Consider the following 20692-nt stretch of genomic DNA (forward strand, 5'->3'; position numbering starts at 1 on the left):
CACCTGTCAGCGTTCCTGGGAATCTGAAAAGTCCCTATAGTTGCGAGTAGGTACGTCTTTCAGTGAAAGTTTTTCCCTGGGTAAATTCAGTGGAAATGGTTATAAGTCTATAAGTCAAATTTATCCTCAACTAAACAATAACAATTGTTTTTTTGTTTTTTTTTATATTACTGAATTCAAATCCAGTCACTCAAATGACCACAACTTCTCCGTGCTGTTGTTGGTGAGGAGCAGACCCACTGTGCAGGAATCCATTGGACCTCCGCCTCCTGCATCTTCTCGAGGTTTGCCTTTAACTCCCTGAAGGCTACGGCGATATCTCCATTTACCATCACCTTGTCAAACAGGTGAGCGTACTGGTTCTCCATAGTTTCAGCCATGTCAATCATGTCCTCAAAATCTTCCTCCTGTGAAAATTGAATCACGTGAAAATTGAATCACTTCTGTAAATAAATGTAATAACAAGATGTTAGTTTGTGAGTCGTTAAAGTGACACACTTTTAAGTTAATGACACCATTTTACACATTTGGCTCCAAACACCATTAAAAATGTTACTTCATATTTGAATTTCAATTATAATTTCAATATCTATTTTTTATCTCCATATAATGAGCCTTTTACATTAACACCAGGTGCAGTAATTTTCCATGCAGGCTGCGATGTTGGACCATAATGGTTGTAATTAAAACTGAACATCAAATATTTTTAATAAAATGAAACGCAAAGCTTCAAGCCTTAAGTAGACGTTGCTGTAAATCTGATAAAACAAGAGACTTTTAAAACATCCAGAACACTCTTTTGGATGTGGTGCTGTTGTTGTTGTGCTATGGGTTAGTGGGAATAAGAGGCTTTTTTCACAGCAGCTGCAGTACAAGCTGGCTCGGGTCAAACGTGTGTCTAACCTTTAGTTTTAATAAGTATATATATATATATATATATATAAATATAGGCACTTTTTTTGTTGTTGTTTTAATTTAGATTTTTTCTAACTATTGTATAAATATACAGACAAGATAAGGTCTTTCCTCTTTAGGATAACCCGCACTCATCCATACATACGTATAGATGCCACAGGGTCAGTGGAAGGCAAGATTGTGTTCAGATCAAACCCCTGATGGAATGATCTTTGTGTGGTTATGTCATGTTTCTCTTACGGCAAAGATCCGGGCTGGTGTTGCGTCCTCTTCGCCGCAGATAAATTTAGCCCTGCGTCTGGTCAGACGTAGCTCCTCGATGCGCGGAGGTTTCACAAACACCACGTATGGTTTGAATTCAGACGTGTACACATGGCTTATATTCTAACAAAAACAAAGAGAAAAAAAGTTGCAGTGCTTACGTTCAAACAAACAATGCAGACAACACATGAAAGAAATATAGCATGGCTTTAGAAGATCAGACTGTTTGGCTTTAAAAACCCAGATAATCATAATTATTCAATCTAAGGATCCTCTGTTACAATGGAGTGTGACAGTTTTGTGCAAAGCACTTTGGCAAAATTGATTGTTAAAGCTGGGGTAAGCAGGATATTTTGGGTTTTATTGGGTAATTAGAAAGCGCAAACCTCTGTAAAGGTGACTCATTTATATATATATGTACTTTTAACTTCTAACTCAACCAGTTCTAAGACGGTTGTGTGCTTTGCCTGACAAATTTCCTCTGAGTCAACAGTCTCTTCTTGTTTGGCAGGACCTTAAACTGGCCAAGCACAACACATGTGGAGGTTCACACTATCCTTCCACACCACAAACACCCTGACAAAGCAGGAGCAAATGATCCCTCACTGGCTTCCCACCATGTCAACACTGTCTATTGTATTAGATATGGCGGCTGGGGCCAAGCATGAAGCACCGCTGCCAGAAACTAAAACCTGCAGGGGTTTATTGTTGTTAAAACTTCAACAGGCAATCACTTCTTGTTTAAGTATGAAGCATGAGAGTGAATTATTCACAGCTAGGATCTGTACGTCTAAAGAAAACTAGCAGAGCACGCTACATTTGAAGCAAATGCTACCGATACAGCACATCCTCTGTCAAAGTTCCGTCCCTAAAAACATGAAAGTTGTCCTGCACCATGGGTGACGAGGGGTGGGGAAAAATTCTTAGATGCGTCGCGATTCAGACGTGGACAATGCTGACTTTCCAGTTTAAGAAATGATAATGGAAATGAGTTAAACTCTTGTTTCTCGTTACAAATGTTTTTCATAATTAAATCAATTTAAAGATGTGCGTTATAAAATAAATCACCCTTGACAAGCCAAAATGACTTTTATTTTGAAAGTCAGATGCCGCCGGCATCAACAAAGTGAAAGAGAGACAGCTTGTTCACTCACTGAATGGCTCCATTGCATTGCTATGTTCAATGAATGTGTAATACTGGACCAGTCTTTTGAACTCTTAGAGGCTTTGTTATGTTTTGTGAACACACATGAAGTGTAGTATTATTTTTAATTTTGTTTGCATTTAGTGTTTTTTTTCATTGTCAGCCGTGGTCAATTTAACTTTGTATTGAAAATGTGTGAGTAAAAAGGAAGCACGACAGTATGAGAGCGTGTTTAATCACAGGTACGGGCAGTTGTCGGTTCTGCCACGATGCTTCGCAGGTATAAAAAAAAAGAAAAGAGAAATGGACTTGTGCCGGACTTACTCTGATGGAGCTGGAAAGTTTGGTTGCACTTGGCTCACTTGCTAATATTTGGCTATGGGACCTGCGGATGTCACTTGACTTGGTTTGTTTACACCAGTGACAGGCAAAGCTTCTGCAAAATGAATGAATGGCACCAGTGATGGTTTTAAGCCATCAGAGTTCACTGTGCACTTTAAATCCACAAACATTCTGCTCTTCCATTTGCTTGTCTCCTACTGTTCTGACAGTTGTCTGACATATCGGTTAATTCATTTAAGCACCACAGCTTCTTTACTCTGACTGGTGCATGATGGGCTTGCGTGATGTCAGGTATGAGAGATCTATTGTGTATGTGCTTCTCTGGCTTGACATGTCCCCCACCCCCCGACCCTCATGTGGAGGGAAAGTGGTAGAAGATGAGTGATGGACCATAGACAGAGTTGGCATGTAGGCAGGTTGGTTAGTGACAAGTACATCATATAAATCATGCAGTCAGAGGGAAATGATTGATCATGTCTTTTAGGATCCGAGCACACAATATGTGAAGGACCCTATTGTAACTGAAGGAGTTATTACAGTATTGTGATGGCTACATTTTCTTTTTGTTGGCAATTTTATTAAGGTTGTTTTCACACCTAATAGTCCGCTAGATGCATCGAAAACATCGAGTGTCAATCTTCTTGATGATACTTACACTAGGATGAACATCCAAGAGGCACACTTTTCCCTCAGCCATCACTTTCCGCACAGAGTCGAGACTGGTTCCATAGTAATGGCCTTTGTATCGTCCATATTCGATATACCTTGAGACACAAAAGAAACGAGGACAGAAACAGTGAAATTAGGAAAACCTCCAAAGCAAATGCTTCCATTTACAGTACCTGTGGTTCAGAATGTCCTCTTCAAACACGCTCACTGATACAAAGTGATAATCCGTGCCTTCACTCTCCTGCCTTCTCTTCTCACGCGTGGTGTCTGCAAGAGAACAATGTGGGAGGCGGACGGGGGCTTTAAATAAGAATGTGAAGAAATATTTGGCAAGTAAGAGGTAAAGGTGAATGATCTGAAAACTGTTGCCTTACATGGCACAGTGATGCCATAGCGGTCAGGGTCGGAGAGCAGGAGTCTCCTCTTCATTTCACTGACGCCAACGCCGCTGGGTCCTCAACACAAAGATCCAAACATTGTGGTTTAGTTTGTGAATATTAATTCCCACTATCATTGTGTGCTGATGTCAACAGCCACAGTGACTGTCTTTATAAGCAGTCCTGTATAAAGTACCTTAAAGTATCTTACCAGAAAATGATTTGGTAGAAGTTGAAGTCATTTTTTATAACATCACTTAAGTAAAAGTCTCTGATTTTAAACAGATTTCACAAAGAAAATAGTTCCTGTTGCCTCTGGAAAATACATACAGTAGTATCAACACCACACAGTATCAATATCATTAAAGTGTAGGATGCACAGGATGAAGTGAACACACACACACACACATGCACATACAGAAGCATCTGGGATTTGCTTCTACTGCCAGTTTGTCCGTCCCCTGATTGCATCAGACTCTAATGGAGCGCTGTCTGAAAGCAGGATTCCTGACATACCTGCCTTTTCCATCACCGTGTTGCATGAGCTCGATACATTACACAAATATCAAGTTTATAGACTCTCCACTCTTACACTGCTAATGTGTTTCACAGCTGCTCCACAGAACCGGAGAGAAATGTCACCACCAACCCTAAAATGTTACGCAATCCGTCGGGATTAAAGTGAGGGACACGTCAGGTTCACCGGCTTTTCTGGGGCATACATGTCTATTGTTTCACTCCGTCTGCGTATGCAATGCAAATAAGAGAGGATGCATTTCCAACCTGGTCAAACAATATCTAGTGAGTCCTGTTTTAGCAATGAAGATTTTGGTTTTCCTGTCTATAACACTCGCTGCCAATAAGCTATATAATCGTAATGATGACCTCCAGTCAATGACGAGCCTTCACGGCAGACAGTAAAAATGTAATTCACAATCAGGGTAAAGCTCTGACTCAATTAAAGAGGTCTAAATCTAAATCCAAGCTGTCTAAGCTGTTCCAGCGAGATGATGGAGCACTTGGCTGACATTATGAGGGATCATAACAACAACCTGCTCGTCCCTCTCTCTCTAATTTTTGTCTATCCTTTATCTCTTCTCTGCCTTTGTCTTTGCACCTCTTTGGTTCATTATGTTCCTGTTTCTATCCCGCTTCAGTCCCACGTGACCTACAGTTGGATCGTGATATGACATTAAAAAGACCTTCCGTGAGGCTCAGTGTAAAAATCCCTGGGGAGAAATATAGCTCAAAAATACATAGAGCAGGCCTGCAGCATTGGCAGAGCAGTGGATCTGGGGTGGGCCGCAAGGTAACCTAAGAGAACACAACAGATTCTGAATTAGAGTTTTCTGACAGTGTTTACGTAGTTGTGATGGTAAAGGATCGTTCGTGCACTCAAGAGTAGGAACATAAATCTTCATCAGTGCGTTACTTTTTCTTTTGATCAACAACAGCTTCAATAATGTCGTCCTTTTAGTGAAGGGTATCATGTTATTTTGAGGGGGGGGTTTTTAGGTCCAAAAAGGCAAAAAGAGGATAATATAAAACAGAACGCGACTGACCACTTTGTTTATTACCGCAGTATATCGCAATGTTAGACAAATTCACAGCCCAGGAACCTATTTTTGTTTAAGTATTTGATGTTGTGCTGTGAAAACAAACTTGTAACCAAACATTAGGAGTCTGCCCCCGTAATATGGCTTCATGTTTATAGCTGATACTGTACATACCGACCAGAGCAACCACGCGGTGTCTGTCTTTGTGGTCTTTGCGATACGGGATCACCTCGATGTAGGTCGGTGGATGAAACGGGCCATGTGCGCCGGCACTCCACCTCCTGGACCGAGCTGCTTCTCTGGCCCAACTGCTCTTTCTGCCGAGCCGAAAACTCCTTCGTAAACCAGCTGAAAAAGAGATAGATCGGCCCGAGACGTGAGTAGCGGTGTGTGTACATGGAATTAAACCAACTAACCCACTGTCAGTTGCATATCTTGATCCCCCAGTAATCTTCTTGCCCTCCACTGTTCCTCTTTCTATTTGTGTTTTTACTATTGTTTTTATTGTGTCTATTGTGTTTATTTTATACCATGCCGTAGAGCAACACTAATATTGTTGCATTGTGTGCACTCTGACTTGACTTTTGACATAGTACTAATAAGTACATTTCTTCAGTCCATACAGAAAATATTTTTTTTTCTTATGTGTCATATAAACATTTTTAAAGTTACAAAGATCTCAAACATTCAACAAAAAATATGGACATTTTATGAGGATGTCATGCGGTTTTTATTCAAATCTAAAACAGGGTGGAGAGGATCTCGACACTAAGCGGGAAAACAATGATGACTTTTCCTGAATACAAAAACTATTTGACGTTACTCGAAGGTTTCACATGCTCCGATTTCAACAATGACCGTGACAGAATGTGGAGCTACTAATGGCAATAGAAGGCAGAAGTGAAGAATAAAACAGCGTTTGAGAAACCATTCAAAGTGCCGCCTAATATCCGGTGTCAAACACTGAGCATTATCAACAATTTGAACAGTAAAAACCTCTGTCCAGCGACAATAACTTTGTCATGTGTGGCTTGTCGGCCGTCTGGCATCCAGCGACTGCCATGCGCCTGTGGTCTAGCCTGTCTTGGCAGGCTCGCTGCCTTTCATGATGTTAACTGCAGTTAAGTGATGGTGCCAGGCTTTCTTTGACGTCAGCTGTAATTTCACTTTGCAAGCATATCCCTCTATTTCCTCTCTGGGTTTCGTGTTAAGAAACATGGCCGTATGAGTTTTCAGACCTTTGTTTACATGGGATTTAAATGGATGATTTCTCTTATGAATGTGAACGGGTATGAAGCCGCTGCTGTAGCTGCAGCAAATGAAAATGTATAATTTCCTCGAGTGAAATTAGGTTTAGAGGGATTAAATCTTTTAATGGTCAATATAAATTACTTTTCAACCAGAATATTTGTTTTGGAAAGGATACAAGATATTTCTTCTTATAGACGGTATGAAGTAAAGGAAAGATGATGAATGTGGCCTGAAGCCTCTCATGTTAAGATTAAATCAAGTAACCAAGTCGCAACCAGTCGTGACGTCACGTCATAAGAATATGAACTCCCATTTTGAAGCCTAGAGATTTGTGACCTGCAAGCAGGTGCCTATTGTCGGTTGTCAATCACACTGGTGTCCACACAGGTGTACATTATCATCGGTTTTCCTCTGAATGGGAAACCTAATTCACAAACTTGACATCATGTGCTATTGAGCAAGACCTGAAACTAGCAATCAGCCCCGAAGGAAAATATTTACTGCCTTTGTAGGTCAAGTGAGAAGGAGTAAGTAGGCTCATTTCCTATAGAATTCCATTCAAATTAAGTTATTTTTGCAAAAAGTATGAACTATAAACATAAGGCACAGTAGCCTTACATAAGCACAGTGACATACTGTAATTTTGGGTGCTTAACTGTTTTATTTAGCTTACTATATAAAAGATACTTCGACATTGATACTGTTCCACCCTGACAGGTGTCGATAAGCTCCTATTTTTCCAAGAAAAACCTTCTGTAAACGTTTTTGGAGTGACTATCTGAACTGATTTTTCTGACGAGAGGAATTTCCAAACCAAACCAACCCAATGGCCAAACACATTCACACTATGCCAGAGCATCTCTATCTCATGTGATGAAATGAAAGTTCAAGTTCAACTTGTCAGAATGTTACACATGAAGAAATTTTGATCGATGCAAAATTGAATCATGCAGTATAAAGATGTCTGAAAGGCACCACAATCCAATTATCAACTCCACACACGTTTGTTTCTTTAATCCCTACAAAATACCACCATCTGATTTACATGTCATCATGATCTTTCATCTGCTTCTAGTCATGCTAATCAAATCCAAACGGCTGCTGGTTTTAGATTTGTCTATAATTATTTTCTAAAATATTTAGCTGTTCTTTAAAAAGCAGACTAGGGACAAGTGAGTACAAGCTATTATCTGCTTTCCCCCCTTTTCACTATGTCTTTATTTGCATATCATATAATCCTCCTCTGTATGCACTCGCACAGAATCCATAAGGCTTTTAACGGCAGACTTAGAGGAAACCCTGAACCACATCCTCAGGTGGAATCTGGCCTGAGATCAGATGAAAGGCTCATTATAAGATGCACATGACCCTCAGAACTGATATAACGCAACCTAATTTGACCTTGCAATCAGACCCGAGTGCACACCCCCACATGAACATCATGCACAGCTCAAATGCACACACACATTTTGCACACACATCACGTCAAATCCACAAGATCAAGACAAATGGGTCAAATGGGAAGGTTGAAGCCACATTTGCCGTTCTAGTCCTTCCTCCTAAATCTCCAAACCACAAAACCAAATCATCGAACTGGCCCGTCTTGTAAATATAGCTGGGCTTCCTCCATTGTTTTCACTACCAATTAAACAGACGGTATGTGTGTTGTCATGAGCTGTCATGTCCACTTGTTATATTGTCTTGTATCATACCGGTCCTGTTGCCAGAATGACATCTGCTGGGATACGAGTGGAACAAGTTAAACATCTCACCAATGTGGATCCCGGTTATAGCTCCATAGTCTACGTCCTCCACGACTGGAAAAACAGGGAAAAAACAGGGAAAAAATGGAAAAAGGAAAGAGTGAGGAGACCGTGGACAAAAACCCACAGGGTGATGAAATGTTTTTTTGTTTTTTTCATTGCTATGAAAAGTTATATTTAAAGTATTGGCATATGTTTTCACCCAAGTGTAGAATTGGAAACTCTAATAATTGTTTTATTTAGACATAACATCCACTGCTACAAATATTAAGCATTATTCTTACAGTGACTGCCAGTGAAATACAAAAACACATTGTAGTAGGCCGCATACTTTGTGAAAAACATGTGTGTCATATCATTATTATCCATTATTCTGATGGAAAGTTTGCAAAAGTAAATTAAAACAGACAGTACCTTCCTCTTCATCTGCGGAGCATGTGTAGAAGACAGAGGTTACAACAGAGTACAACAGGTGGGCTGCAGAAATGACCCATGACCTTGACCCCCAGCTTTCAGACTTGACCTTTTTTTTTAGCTTTGCACTCAAGGAGCTTATGTTTATTGTAAAGGGTTATACGTTTGTTGTTTTTTTTTGTTCTTTTCAGGTGTGGTGAGTGAGTTAATGGACATACGTTGGCACAGTACCTGGTGGTTTAATTTGCCGAGGTCTGAACAGGCCTTTGGGACGCTGTAGTGCAAATCTCCTGTAAGAAGCCAGACAAAACAAGGCTGAATCAAAGCAGGGCTTTATTAATAACATGACATATATTTACAGTATGAGGAAAAGCACAGGTGTAAATGACTTACTTAGACTTGAATAGAACAGAGTCTCTATTAATATTTTTAGAAACACCTTTCCTGCTGTGACCAGTCCAAATGTCTGCTGTGTAAAATGGCCAATTATGTAACTTTTTTTTGCTAAACAATTACTCAAAAGCATAAAGAGACCACCTCTCTTGTAGCAGCTGTGAGGGGACGAGACCTGCCCGACTGCTGCCGTCCCTCAGGTGACAGGCCTGCCACCAGGTGTCATCCTCCATGCTGACAATCTGGAGGACGTCTCCCCTCTTAAAGGAAACTGCCGCATCCTGACATGGGATGGCAGGATCCTCGTTCGGATCGTAGTCAAAAATAGCCCGCACAAAGAGCTTAAGAGAGAAAATCATTAAATTATTTAGCAGTCAAACGGCGCGACACACATTTTACCTTATTTATTTTATTCTTTTTTGTTTTTTTTCTCCTGCAGCTCCATGAGACCGCTTGATTCTGGCACCGAAGGTCTTTGTCTGTTCTTTCTTCACGTACGCCGATGTCATTTTTGAGAAATGACCACAATCACTGAAAATAATTTGTCTTAATCCATTGCAAATGTTTGCTGCTGTAAGAGTTTCCAGCTTGGATGTTTTCTCCTTCTATGTTTTGGGATGGTGACTGACAATTCCTTCTAAATAACTGAGGCCTGTGGAATATAACAGTTTTCCACAGAGGGTGTATAAGATGTATTGTACAATAATAGCTCAACATATGCGATGCTTGTGTGTGTAATATGTTGAAACAAGTGTTTAAACTATTAAAAGGTGTTAATTGTAATACAGTAAGTGTCTTATATCCTTGAATAAGACACAAACTTTTCATGTCAGTCACACTTTATATTTACTATACCTTCTTCTTATATGAAGACACGTCGTCCTTGGATGATGCAGGAATTATCGTGAATGTGACATTGTCCCGGGAACGACTCTAAAGAACGGCAACAAAAGGAGAAATAGTTGGAGTTTTTGCAGTTAAAAATGATATGAAAGTATTTTGCTGCCTTATCCTTCAAGGCACTGGAAGAGAAAGGAGGAGAGCAGGAGGAACACAGGCACATCCAGTTAGAAGATAATGAAGCAAACAATGTGACTGAAAACTGAGACTAACCAGTAGCGGAAGGATTTCTTTTGGCTTCCTGTTCTCCAGTGAGACTCCGTTCACCTCTTTCAGTTCATCTCCTTCATGGATCAGGCCTTCAAGGAAATACAGATGGAGAATTCTAACACTTCATTTATCTGACAAATACGGTTCGGTTAAATAAGGGACTCTGGGGCCCAGAAAACAGGGACCTGTTTGGCCTTATATTGAACCAAACCAGGGTTCCATCAGATGTTTTCCGATGGTGTCATTGCTGTCTCCTGTATGACTGATGATAAAACTGAGGGATGCTGTCAGTGAAGTTCCTTTCCTATCATGTGTGTGGTCTATTTCCGGACATCTGTCATTAATTAAGAGTGGTCAGGGACATGGGTCTCTCATAGTGCTTTCACACAGACATGGTTCTGGTTCTGGAGTCTCGGAACCTTGGTGCTTTCTTGGCGAACCAGCTCAACACCAGTTTGAGAGGAACCGAAGTGGGAGGACGTTACTCTGCGAACTCTGAAGAACTATTTTATTGGTTCCAGAAAATGGACTACACACATCCGGTCTGCACTGACTCAAACTGGAGGTGTGCTCGCTTTTGTTTGTGTTTGTGTTAGGGAGGAAATTTACACCACACAGACCCGAGTGGATCTCTGTGGACACACTGAGCCAGAAAGTATGAGTTTGTCTTTGTCATGGAATAACGGAATCTGTTGTGGTGTGTTTCCACCAAGTGGAGCGGTTCAGTTTGGTGCGGTACACTACGGTACAAATAGCATCAAAGTAATTGTTCCTAACCTTTACATTCGTCAGTAACCTTCCCTTGGGGTACCAGAGGAAGGAACATGCCAGCTTTGATCATAATGTCACCACCACCAAATAATATAAGAGAATCTGTCACAACCTATATCCAACCAACTTAATATCAACTTACCACTTTTATCCGCGGCACCCCCTCTCATGATCCTCGCCACGACGATAGCCCCAGTTGCTTTGTCCTTCTTAATTGTCGCCCCCTTGTGGACGATGATTAGTGAGTGAAGAAACAGATGAGTAGATGCACAGAGGCAAAGAGGTCAAGAGATGGAAATGGTGAGAATTGCATGTTGATTTCATTACAGCCCAGACAGGCGTCGTATTTAGAGTGGTTTCATTCCGTTGAAAGTTATGCGTTTTAATAAGGCACCAGTTAGTCGGCTGCCTTCATGTAACACACAAAGCACTGGAGACGGTTGTCCAAAAAAAACATTATTTTCAACAGATGTTACTGATGTGGAGCAAATCACAATGGAAAGAGCATCTTTGTAGCTGAACACAATCAGCTCACACTCGGGTGTAACCCTGTTGTCTGGAAAACGGGAACATGCTGATTCGATCAAAGAGACAATGTCAAAAAAAGGTCGATCCCCTTCCAGTCTAGTTTTGGGATCAATACAAAAATATGTTCTTTATTATTGGTCATCAAGTTAATTATTCTCATATTTTCCCCCAAATCAGGTTTTTTTTATCTATGTATAAAAATATATTAAACCAATCTCTTTCATGGGGATTTAGTTTTTGATGATTTCTTTTTTAGTTTAAGCAAAATCTGGCTGCCGTTCTCATTAAAATCTGGCAAATTAAAAAAAAAGTGAGGCCACAGACTGAAAAATAAATTCTTTTGTTTTTGATATGGATCTAGGAAGGAATTTCAATTTGTGCATGTGAGGACATTTTGTTTTCAATTTCTGCTATTTACTAATCAACCACTGGGCCCACGTGAGTGGAAAACACAAGGCACATGTACACCGTAGTCATCCAGATTAAACTAGAGACTAATCAGTTTGAATACGATGACAAATTTGGATGATTTTGCAGCCTTGTCTGAGGTATGTGCTTTTGTACTTTCTAGGTGTGACTGTCAAGAAACCGAGCTATGATTAAAGACCGTGAAACAAAAAGTCACTAAAATCAGAAACATGCAGTGTACTACTCCATTACATGCTCTCTCTCACACACACACACACACACACACATTAGGTACTGCACTCATAAAGTCTTAACCCTCAAAAAGCCCTTAACCCTTAGTGGTCACACAGTACGGAACTGTGCTGCAGGTGCACCCATGGTAAATTGCCGTGGGAATAATACACATCTCCTTATATGGACATCCTGGGTGTGTGTGTTTATAGGTCACATATTCAGGCTTTAAAATATGCGTTGTTTTTCCCGTCTTCGTATGTGTTGTTGAGTCAAAGTTATGATTCATTTTATATCGCATTTCAAGTAGTGATGTAAAGTATCAATAATTGCGCAGAAGTCTTTTATTTGTATTTATAAAAATGACTCAAGTGAACTTTGAACTAAAGCATATTTAGAAATTTCACAAATTCTATGATTTTAAACATTTTGAGTATGTTTTGCTTAGGTGTGTTTGTATAGTTGGTGAAAATGAAAATCATCAGATTGTCTAGGTTGTGCTGAAATGAAGGAAAAAAAGACTTCTAAGAAGGTTCAGGACCAGACAAAATGTCCTCACTTTCCCCAAAATGTCCCAGTTTCCTAGGGTTAATGTGTTTTTTTCAGCCTTACAGTCAATCTTTTTTTTCCCCCCGTAGTTGTCCCTCTTACTCCATAACCATCTCTAAATTCTGAAACCTAATCCTTATCCTTACTTAAAGCTAAACCTAACCAGTAGTTGTTTGCAAGGGTCGACCAAAATGTGTTTCGTTATCATGTGTTTCCTGTGCATCTGGACATATGGCTTTTATGACTCTAACGTCATGCAACACCAAATGAAGTCTCTAGAGAACGATTCAGCGTTGACTCTCTTGATGTTCTGTCCTTTTGTTGTGTCTGTCAGTTATTGTGACTGAGCAAACGTCTAAAATGCACTCACAGTCTTCATTTGAAATACTCGCTGTTGGGTTTGTTTGTTTTTGTGCCTCGCTGTGCCAAATTAGAAACAGGCTTACATGCTCGTATGTAGCCAAAGTCAAGAACAGTTGCCTTTGCTGTGCCATTGAATGCTCATATGCAGACTTAACAAAAATAAACACAAGCTATTTCTGGGTCATTATTTGTCAAGGAAGGAAGCTTAAATTATTATTTTTTTCGTTGTTGTTTGTTTATAATCATGCTATTTTTACATTAAATACATTTGCATGTTTAGCACACAGACCAGAAAGTGCATCAGTCCTCTCCATAATACTTGGCATGAAAGTGAAAGTGAATTTCCCAAAATGTTGAACAAATTATGTAAACCAAACAAGAGATTATGTTTTTACCCCAGAGTTTGAAACACAACGACATGTTTACTGACCAGGGGCTCTTTGGTTTTGACCAGACTGACAATTTTGACCGAATCTTCCTCCTCCAGTGCGTCATCAGGTACCGGTGGCAGAGTTGGCTCAAATTCCCTGTGCGCTACAGCGTCATGGACAGACAGGAGACTCTGTGAGGGAAACAGAGAAGCGGTGGTTGCTTTTGGAATCAGACATGTCACATTTCAATTTGATTTAGATGAACTATTTCCTCTGAAAGATATTACACTTACAATTTGATTGTGATGTATATTTTTGTGAGTCAAGCTTCGGTTTAATGTTCGCTGTGAAATAGATTTAAAATGTGATGGAGCGTGACTACATCAATCTTGAAGGACAAAACTGTTATTGTATTTCATATCCGTCCACTGGACTCCACCAGTGCGTTACCTTACACTGCACAGTGCACTTTACACTTCACTTCACTAGTGCAATTCTTACACATAATATTGTGTATTTAATCTCAGAATTGACATTTTTTTTGCTGCTACAGAGTGAACATGTGTGTGATTATGTATGTATGCTCTTACTATTATGTGATTGTACTGTATGTATACAGTACATGTTCTTTTTACAGTTCTTTTCTGTTATTTATGTACATTGTTCATGCTAAGGGGACGTTATTTCATTCATGTCTGTACACTTATCTTCTTGTTACATAAGACACCAGTGAAATATATTATGATACCGGGACGAGAACATAGAAGATGAGCATTGCTTCTATTTATGTACTCATAATAGAACATATAGGCCTAGAATATAAGACAATAAAATGTTGGCAATTATCACAAAAAGCTATGACTGTGTTAAAAAAAGAAGAAGAAAAAGAACAGGGCCCTCCTGTAAGAAAAAAAAAAAATCAGAGTGAGTCGTCTTTCAACTCGTAGGCTGTGAGTATGATTCCCTAAAAGCCGATGTGTCCTTGGGCAAGACACTTAACAATTTACAATATTAGCTTGAAGAAAATGATGCTTTGTACAGAAAAACATTTTCAATACCTTTAGAGTACGCTCAATAAAATGGATATTGGTGAGTTGATTCTAAAGCTGCTGTTAAAGTCAGCATTGGGAACAAGTACCGATGTAATCAAGTCCACACTACACAAGTTTAAAAGGCCTGTACTTAAAGAGGAATATCATTGGTTCTTGTTGACTAATTAAGGGTGATATGAGTGAATGAGAGTGACTACTTTGGCCGGCCTACTATGACTGAATCCAAACACAGCTCTTTCTTCTGCAGTTCTGCCAGGGCCACCAAGCCAAGTTTGATTTACTGTAGGTTCGAACACACTGCCAGCCTGTTGGCCACCTGAGTGCAACTGCCCCCCCACATCATAACATTACAACTCTGGCTGCAGTTGTACTGGCTTTGCTGCTAAAACATCACAAATGTCTGAGAAAAAGTTCATTTCCAGTACAGGACTGTGAGTTATGAGTCAATTCCTCACCCAGACAAGTCATGGATTTTAAGTGTGTGTGTGTGTGTGAATGTTGTTTCGGTGTAAAAACCCAAGGTTTACAGATAAACAATATTTTGCATAAACATTAATCTTATGCTTTGACCCTGATACAACCTTTCAAAAGTTATAAAACTATGGGTGGAATTACAGCATGAAGAAACAATGCACACAGGGGGAAACATCTGCTCATTAACTTAATTTTAACAATCAACCAAATCATCTGTTGGTTAGTCTACTTGTTATCCCTGTGTCCATCAACAGTTGCTCTGCTCAGAAGCTGCCAACATGTTAGCAATGTGTCTCTGGCCACTTTCAGGAACAGGTTTTCAGAAAATAAACATTCTCTCACAGAATATTATAACCAGTGTCTCTCAGAAGTATGTGTTAGCTCCTGCACTGCGGCCAAGAACAAACAGGTCATTAGACTGTTCAAACAAACCTGTTAGTTCTCATCTGACTTCAGCTTCTCATTAAGAATAGACACAAAATTCTGCAGCTCACTGGAAAACCATACACGGAGCGTATGTGTGTCTGAAATATGACTGTCAGCAGACCCGCAACACGCATTCGAATAGTCTGGGCCTTTCTACGCGAGTGAACACTAATAAACATAATTAGAGAGCAGATTTACTGCAGTGCCAGTGTGGTTCCTGGATGTCAGCACCTCCCAGCAGAACAGAACAGAACGGTGACGTGGAATCAGTTGAAATGAAATTCATAGGTGGATTAATGTGCCACTTTGTGTGACCTACAGGCTGACAGCAGGAAACATGCTGTAAGCCTTCTGATGTGTGAAGACACTCCGTTGGCCAGATGACTGAGCAGCATCGGGATAGATGTGATGAAGCAACACTGCATGGAAAATAACTAACAAACTACAGTTGTTGTGTTAGTCATTTAAGGAAAATGTATTGAAAATAGGTCATTTCACTGTTAATGATCATCTCAGACTGAAGTCGAGGGCAGGAAAACTTAATTATGTTTTTGCTTGAAAACAGGACGTGCTTCAGTCTGTGTGTGTGTTTGTGTGTGTGGTCCAGGTATTACTAATGTTGTGGCGACCAAAATCTGTTCACACAGTCACATTATGGGGACTTTTCTTCCTTATGGGGACAAAAAAAGCAAGTCCCCATAATGTAAATGACTTAATTTTAAAATTTAGACATGTTTTAAAGGTTAGGGTTCGGTGGTTCAGGATTAGGATTAGGCCAGTGGTAATTATGGTTAAGGTCCGAGGTCAATGCAATGTCCTCCAGTGTCTTGGAAACCTGATCGTGTGTGTGTGTGTGTAAACTTAACCTTGAGGTGAAATGTGTTGAATTTCGGACATTTTTTGTTTCTTCCAAATTTAGACTTCTGTCTCTTTAACAACAATTGAAACATTATTTTCATCAGTGAAACAAGTGCAGAAATGTCAGGTAACGGTTGTAGTATTTAGTGTAATAAGTGTTCACTGTGGACTCACAGAGAAAAGCTGATAACATCACTCAACAGCAACAAGACTTTTGTGAATTTAAGAATATATCAAAAGAATATCCCTCTATTTATAATGTTTGTGCAAACGCAAGCTACTTAATTACTGGTTTAGTACATTTGCTGAATCTCATCAAAAAAGCAAAGAAAGTTTTTTAGCAAATATGCGTGTGGAGCTACAGGTGCACATCGTCTTCACCTTAACGTAGGGTTTGGAAAAGAGAGCAACCAGCTCTTTGACTTCATCTCTCCAGCCTTGGTCGATCAGCTCCTTTACCAACTGGAGCCAGAGAGAAAGAAGAGAAGTGAGATTAGGAATACTTTCATATGTACGATGACCTACATGAAGTCTGGTTTGTTATCTTCTATATTGCACCAACTGAGAAGCAGACTGAGAGATAAAAGTGAAATTCAGCTTCAGACTGCAGAGCTGCTGGATTATCCCATAATGACCTCATTCACCTCCAATATGCTTTCCTTTACGTGAAGGTAATTATTTGCTTTCGGTTTTGTGTCTTTCAGCCACTGTTGGGGAGGTAAAAAAAACCCAACACACTCCTGGATGTTCAAGGCTACATGACAGCTGCAGTGACAGCTAAATCCGCAGCCTTGACTGTCCGCGGCAAGTGGAGAGGCAGCAAGTGACTGTGTGCAGTCACATATCTTGTCAAGCATATTACTATAATGACTTCTACTGCTTCAAGATGTTGAGGCACACTCCAGAGACACAATGCATGAAGGTCATTAGTTTCCACTGTGAGCAAACAGAAGCCTTGCTGAGAGGAAACAGACACATGGTTTGGCCCCTCCAGTAGGTCCTGATGATTTAAGCCAGGCAGAGAGAGGCTGTCGAACCCAATCTGAAGCAAAAGCACTGAAGGGAGCGGGAGAGGATGGGGTAGATGTAGGCATGGAAACATGGCAGTCGCTACAGTGTGTATGATAGAGGGAGAAGATAAAGGGAAACAAGTGAAAAAGAAGTACAGAAAACGAAAAGGAGTCGAGATAATGAAAAAGGAGTGTGGTTTGCTGATGGAGCGGAGAGTAAAGGTGTAAAGAAAAAAAAAAGTCGTTGTTTTGTTTTTTGTCCAGGAACGACAAAGGAAAAATGGTTGATAATTAAAATGGAACAAGTGAGATCAGGGAGTAAAAGGAAAGGAATGATTGATTGGTAATGGGAAATAATAAAAAAAAGAAATATGGGGATCACATCTGAAGCCACTTTGAGTCACAGCTGTAGGGGGAATAGTCTCTGTCACTTCATCTTAAATCTGAAATTAATTGTATTCCTCAAGTCTGAAACATTAGACGACACATGAAATGGTTTTAGCAGCCGCTTGCTCGCCACCGTCATTGCTGACCTCACTTCTGGAAATAAGATACAAAATGATATCTATTTAAGAACTCTGGCTCTCCAGCGATAATATTTGAGGTGGCAGAATTTAGAGACAATATTTCATAATTCTGTATGAGGGAGTGTGTGTTCCTCTCCTGTACGGGGAAGCGTTTAAACAATGTAGGATCTGTTCCTCCTGCTGTCAATCTGTCAGCCTCTGTACTGTGTGTCTGTCTGCAAAAGATGTTTGCGGAGAGTCGCTTACATCCGTGGCCAGACTTGCTGCGTGCTCCTGGACAGGGACAAGGCTTCGCTTCTCAAAACACTTCAGCCGCTCGTGGATCTGTCAAGTTGGTAAAATATCATCATAAAGTTTCTGTCTGCAGTACAAAGGTACTTACTGCAGCTTCTGCTATGAGCCAAAAAAACTGATACAATGCAGAAAAAGGCTAAGTACCATTAAACAATTTATAATTTAGGTTTTAGAAAGTTTTGTATTTTTTGATAGCTATGACATTTTGATTTTTCAATTAAAAAGTGCCAATATCAGTCCTTTCCAACTTATGGAAATGTTTGTTTTTATTGCATCTCGAAGTTGATAATATTTCAATTAAAAAGTGGCAATAAGGAATTTTTAACTTGAAATTTCTCTAAAACTATACAGTAAAAATGTCTGATTTACAGGACGGTTGTAGTCCTACATGTCCTGAACACAAACTTGTGTCCAGAACGTATGGAAAATGTAGTTTTTATGACATTGCAAAGTTAATAATTTTTTGATTTAAAAGTGCAAATATGGGACTTTTAATTTAAAATTTCTCTAAAACTGTAAACAGTACATTTTAACATCATCAAATACAATTTGATGATGTTAAAATGTATCGTGTATGTAATGAAACAGTAACATACACGATAACAAAAAGTTAATTTACTTTTTATGTTCATTAGCTACAACATTTCCTCACAAGGTAATTCATTGATTTAACAGGAACCTTTTTGTCTATCCTCGGTTACAATTACTTATAGCAAGACTAAGGACAGTGAGTGGGACTTAAACAAATGTAAAAGAAAAGAGGACGTGACTAAACATTCACAAATCACTGCAGTGTGCCTTCACCTTGAAGAGCAAGTGAAGCTTCTTCTCCATCAACATGCTGTGGAGGAACCTGTAGTCCTCCTCTCTGTCTGTGTGATTCTCTGTTCCAGACATCACGGATAAAAGCAGCCTGTACACGCCTGCGGGAGGAGGAAGAGGAGGAAGGAGGAGGAGCAGGAGCAGGACACACCCACACGTAAAAATGCACATGTACACTACATCAATGAGCAGTCCATATGTATATGTGTTTGACTTACGGAACAAGTTGTAAGGGGTTTAGAGGTGAGGTCAAGGATGCAAAGAGAGCGGTTGAAGGTAAAATTGAGGGTGTGAATTAAAAATAGACCCCACAGGGAATTAACAATGGTCTACTTTTATTTTTACTAATCCAGACCTTTTAATTATAGGGGCACAAAAAGTGAGTAAAAACTATGATACTCATATTTACATATGTGCACATCATACAGTACCTCTGTGTTCTGTTCTGTTCTGTCAGGCTCCGCATCCTCTTCACTCTAAGATATTAGAATACAAATCTTCTTAAACTTAAAGAGTATTCACGCTTCACATTTCCTTTGTATTTATCATTTAAGAGGAAGACTGGAGTCCTACACAGCAAAAGACAAATCATTATGTTTTTTTTTAAAAAAGTGATAAGTGAGATATTACTGCCACCTAATGCTCATTTTCAACATTTCAACATTAAGACAATCCACGTTGCATATGATCAAATATCATCAGAAATCAGTCAGTAATCAGTGGTTTAATAAAGGCCTGTTCTTTCAGAGCCAGAATTGTTTCAGTAAAACTATACCACAACAGTAAAAATATAAATGCTGGATGTCTTTTCTTCAGATTTAACAGTTAACATAATATGATTTGATCAGATTGTGTATTTCATTACTTGTAAATATATGAACGTACGCTAAAAAGCATCGATCAGTTCAAGTAAAGTTCATTTCTAGGACAGATATTTTCCTGTTTCCCTTCATTAGCATGGCTACAGTACAAACGTAGATTGATTTTTCTTTATTAAATTATAAGATTTTGCAAAAAATAAAGTTGAACTAAGACACATGCCAGTTCCATGAAGTTTAAAGTAGCATTAAAGCCCATGACAGAATCACAGAAAACTAAAACTGCACTCACCAAAGACTGTTCATTCCATTAGGCCCAGCTCAGTCGTGCCATAATGTTTAATATCTAAAGAGTAAGAGCTGCATTTGAACATCCACTTGTAAGGAAAGGTTGTTCATTGTTTGACTGACCAGATTGTAAAAGTGACTGCCTCTTATTCAGTCGATATGTGTCAAGTTCTGACCTAAATCAAGCCAGCAGGCAATCAATACAGTAATCAAAGAGCAGCGGGCATAATGCATGGAACAGTTCATTTTCAACACATGACAAACAATTGTTTTTCACACAGACGTGATGAAACAAAATGGCAGCACTTTGTTCTCTTTACAACACCAATGTCATATCTGCAGACCACTTTGTGGTCAGAATAACAAACTATATTGTTTTGTGGAATCATACATAAAGATCGGTTTTCACCAGAGCCATTTGGTAGAGGCATTGGTTTCATTGCAGTTAGTTGATCTTAAAATTTAAAAAGGGTTGTCACAAAATCAGTGTTCACACAAGGTAACACTTTAGATTAGGGAACACATATTCACCATTAACTAGGTGCTTACTAACATGCATATACATAAGTAGCATACCAGGCCTTTATTAGTAATCATTAAACACGTATTAACACCTTAATCAGGAAAAATCTTAATTCACGTCATAAAAGAGGTAGAATAAGGTTATGTAGAATAAGGTGTTAATATGTGCTTAATGATTACTAATA

The 20692-nt window shown here is 39.4% G+C and overlaps 1 protein-coding gene across 3 annotated transcripts; it reads right to left on the reverse strand.

The window, feature by feature from the left end:
• Positions 1-162: 162 nt before the first annotated feature.
• On the reverse strand, positions 163-20111 carry LOC131462490 (MAGUK p55 subfamily member 7-like). 3 transcript variants are annotated; one of them, XM_058633766.1, is made up of 18 exons: positions 19990-20111; positions 19311-19355; positions 18862-18980; positions 18010-18087; positions 16608-16688; positions 13476-13607; positions 11109-11190; positions 10199-10284; positions 9941-10018; positions 9230-9426; positions 8924-8982; positions 8288-8332; positions 5439-5612; positions 3706-3786; positions 3505-3598; positions 3318-3426; positions 1156-1299; positions 163-407 (listed from the first exon to the last, which is right to left on the reverse strand). In XM_058633766.1, exons 3-18 carry the CDS (start codon positions 18952-18954, stop codon positions 177-179), a joined length of 1764 nt encoding a protein of 587 aa, XP_058489749.1. In that variant the 5' UTR covers positions 18955-18980; positions 19311-19355; positions 19990-20111; the 3' UTR covers positions 163-176. The 3 variants fall into 3 exon arrangements, with proteins under 3 accessions (XP_058489749.1, XP_058489758.1, XP_058489740.1); XM_058633775.1 differs by lacking the exon at positions 19990-20111 and having other exon boundaries at positions 19311-19394; XM_058633757.1 differs by lacking the exons at positions 19311-19355; positions 19990-20111 and having other exon boundaries at positions 18862-19117.
• Positions 20112-20692: the final 581 nt, after the last annotated feature.

Source organism: Solea solea, chromosome 1, assembly GCF_958295425.1.
Source record: "Solea solea chromosome 1, fSolSol10.1, whole genome shotgun sequence".
In the NCBI taxonomy this organism is placed as follows: domain Eukaryota; kingdom Metazoa; phylum Chordata; class Actinopteri; order Pleuronectiformes; family Soleidae; genus Solea; species Solea solea.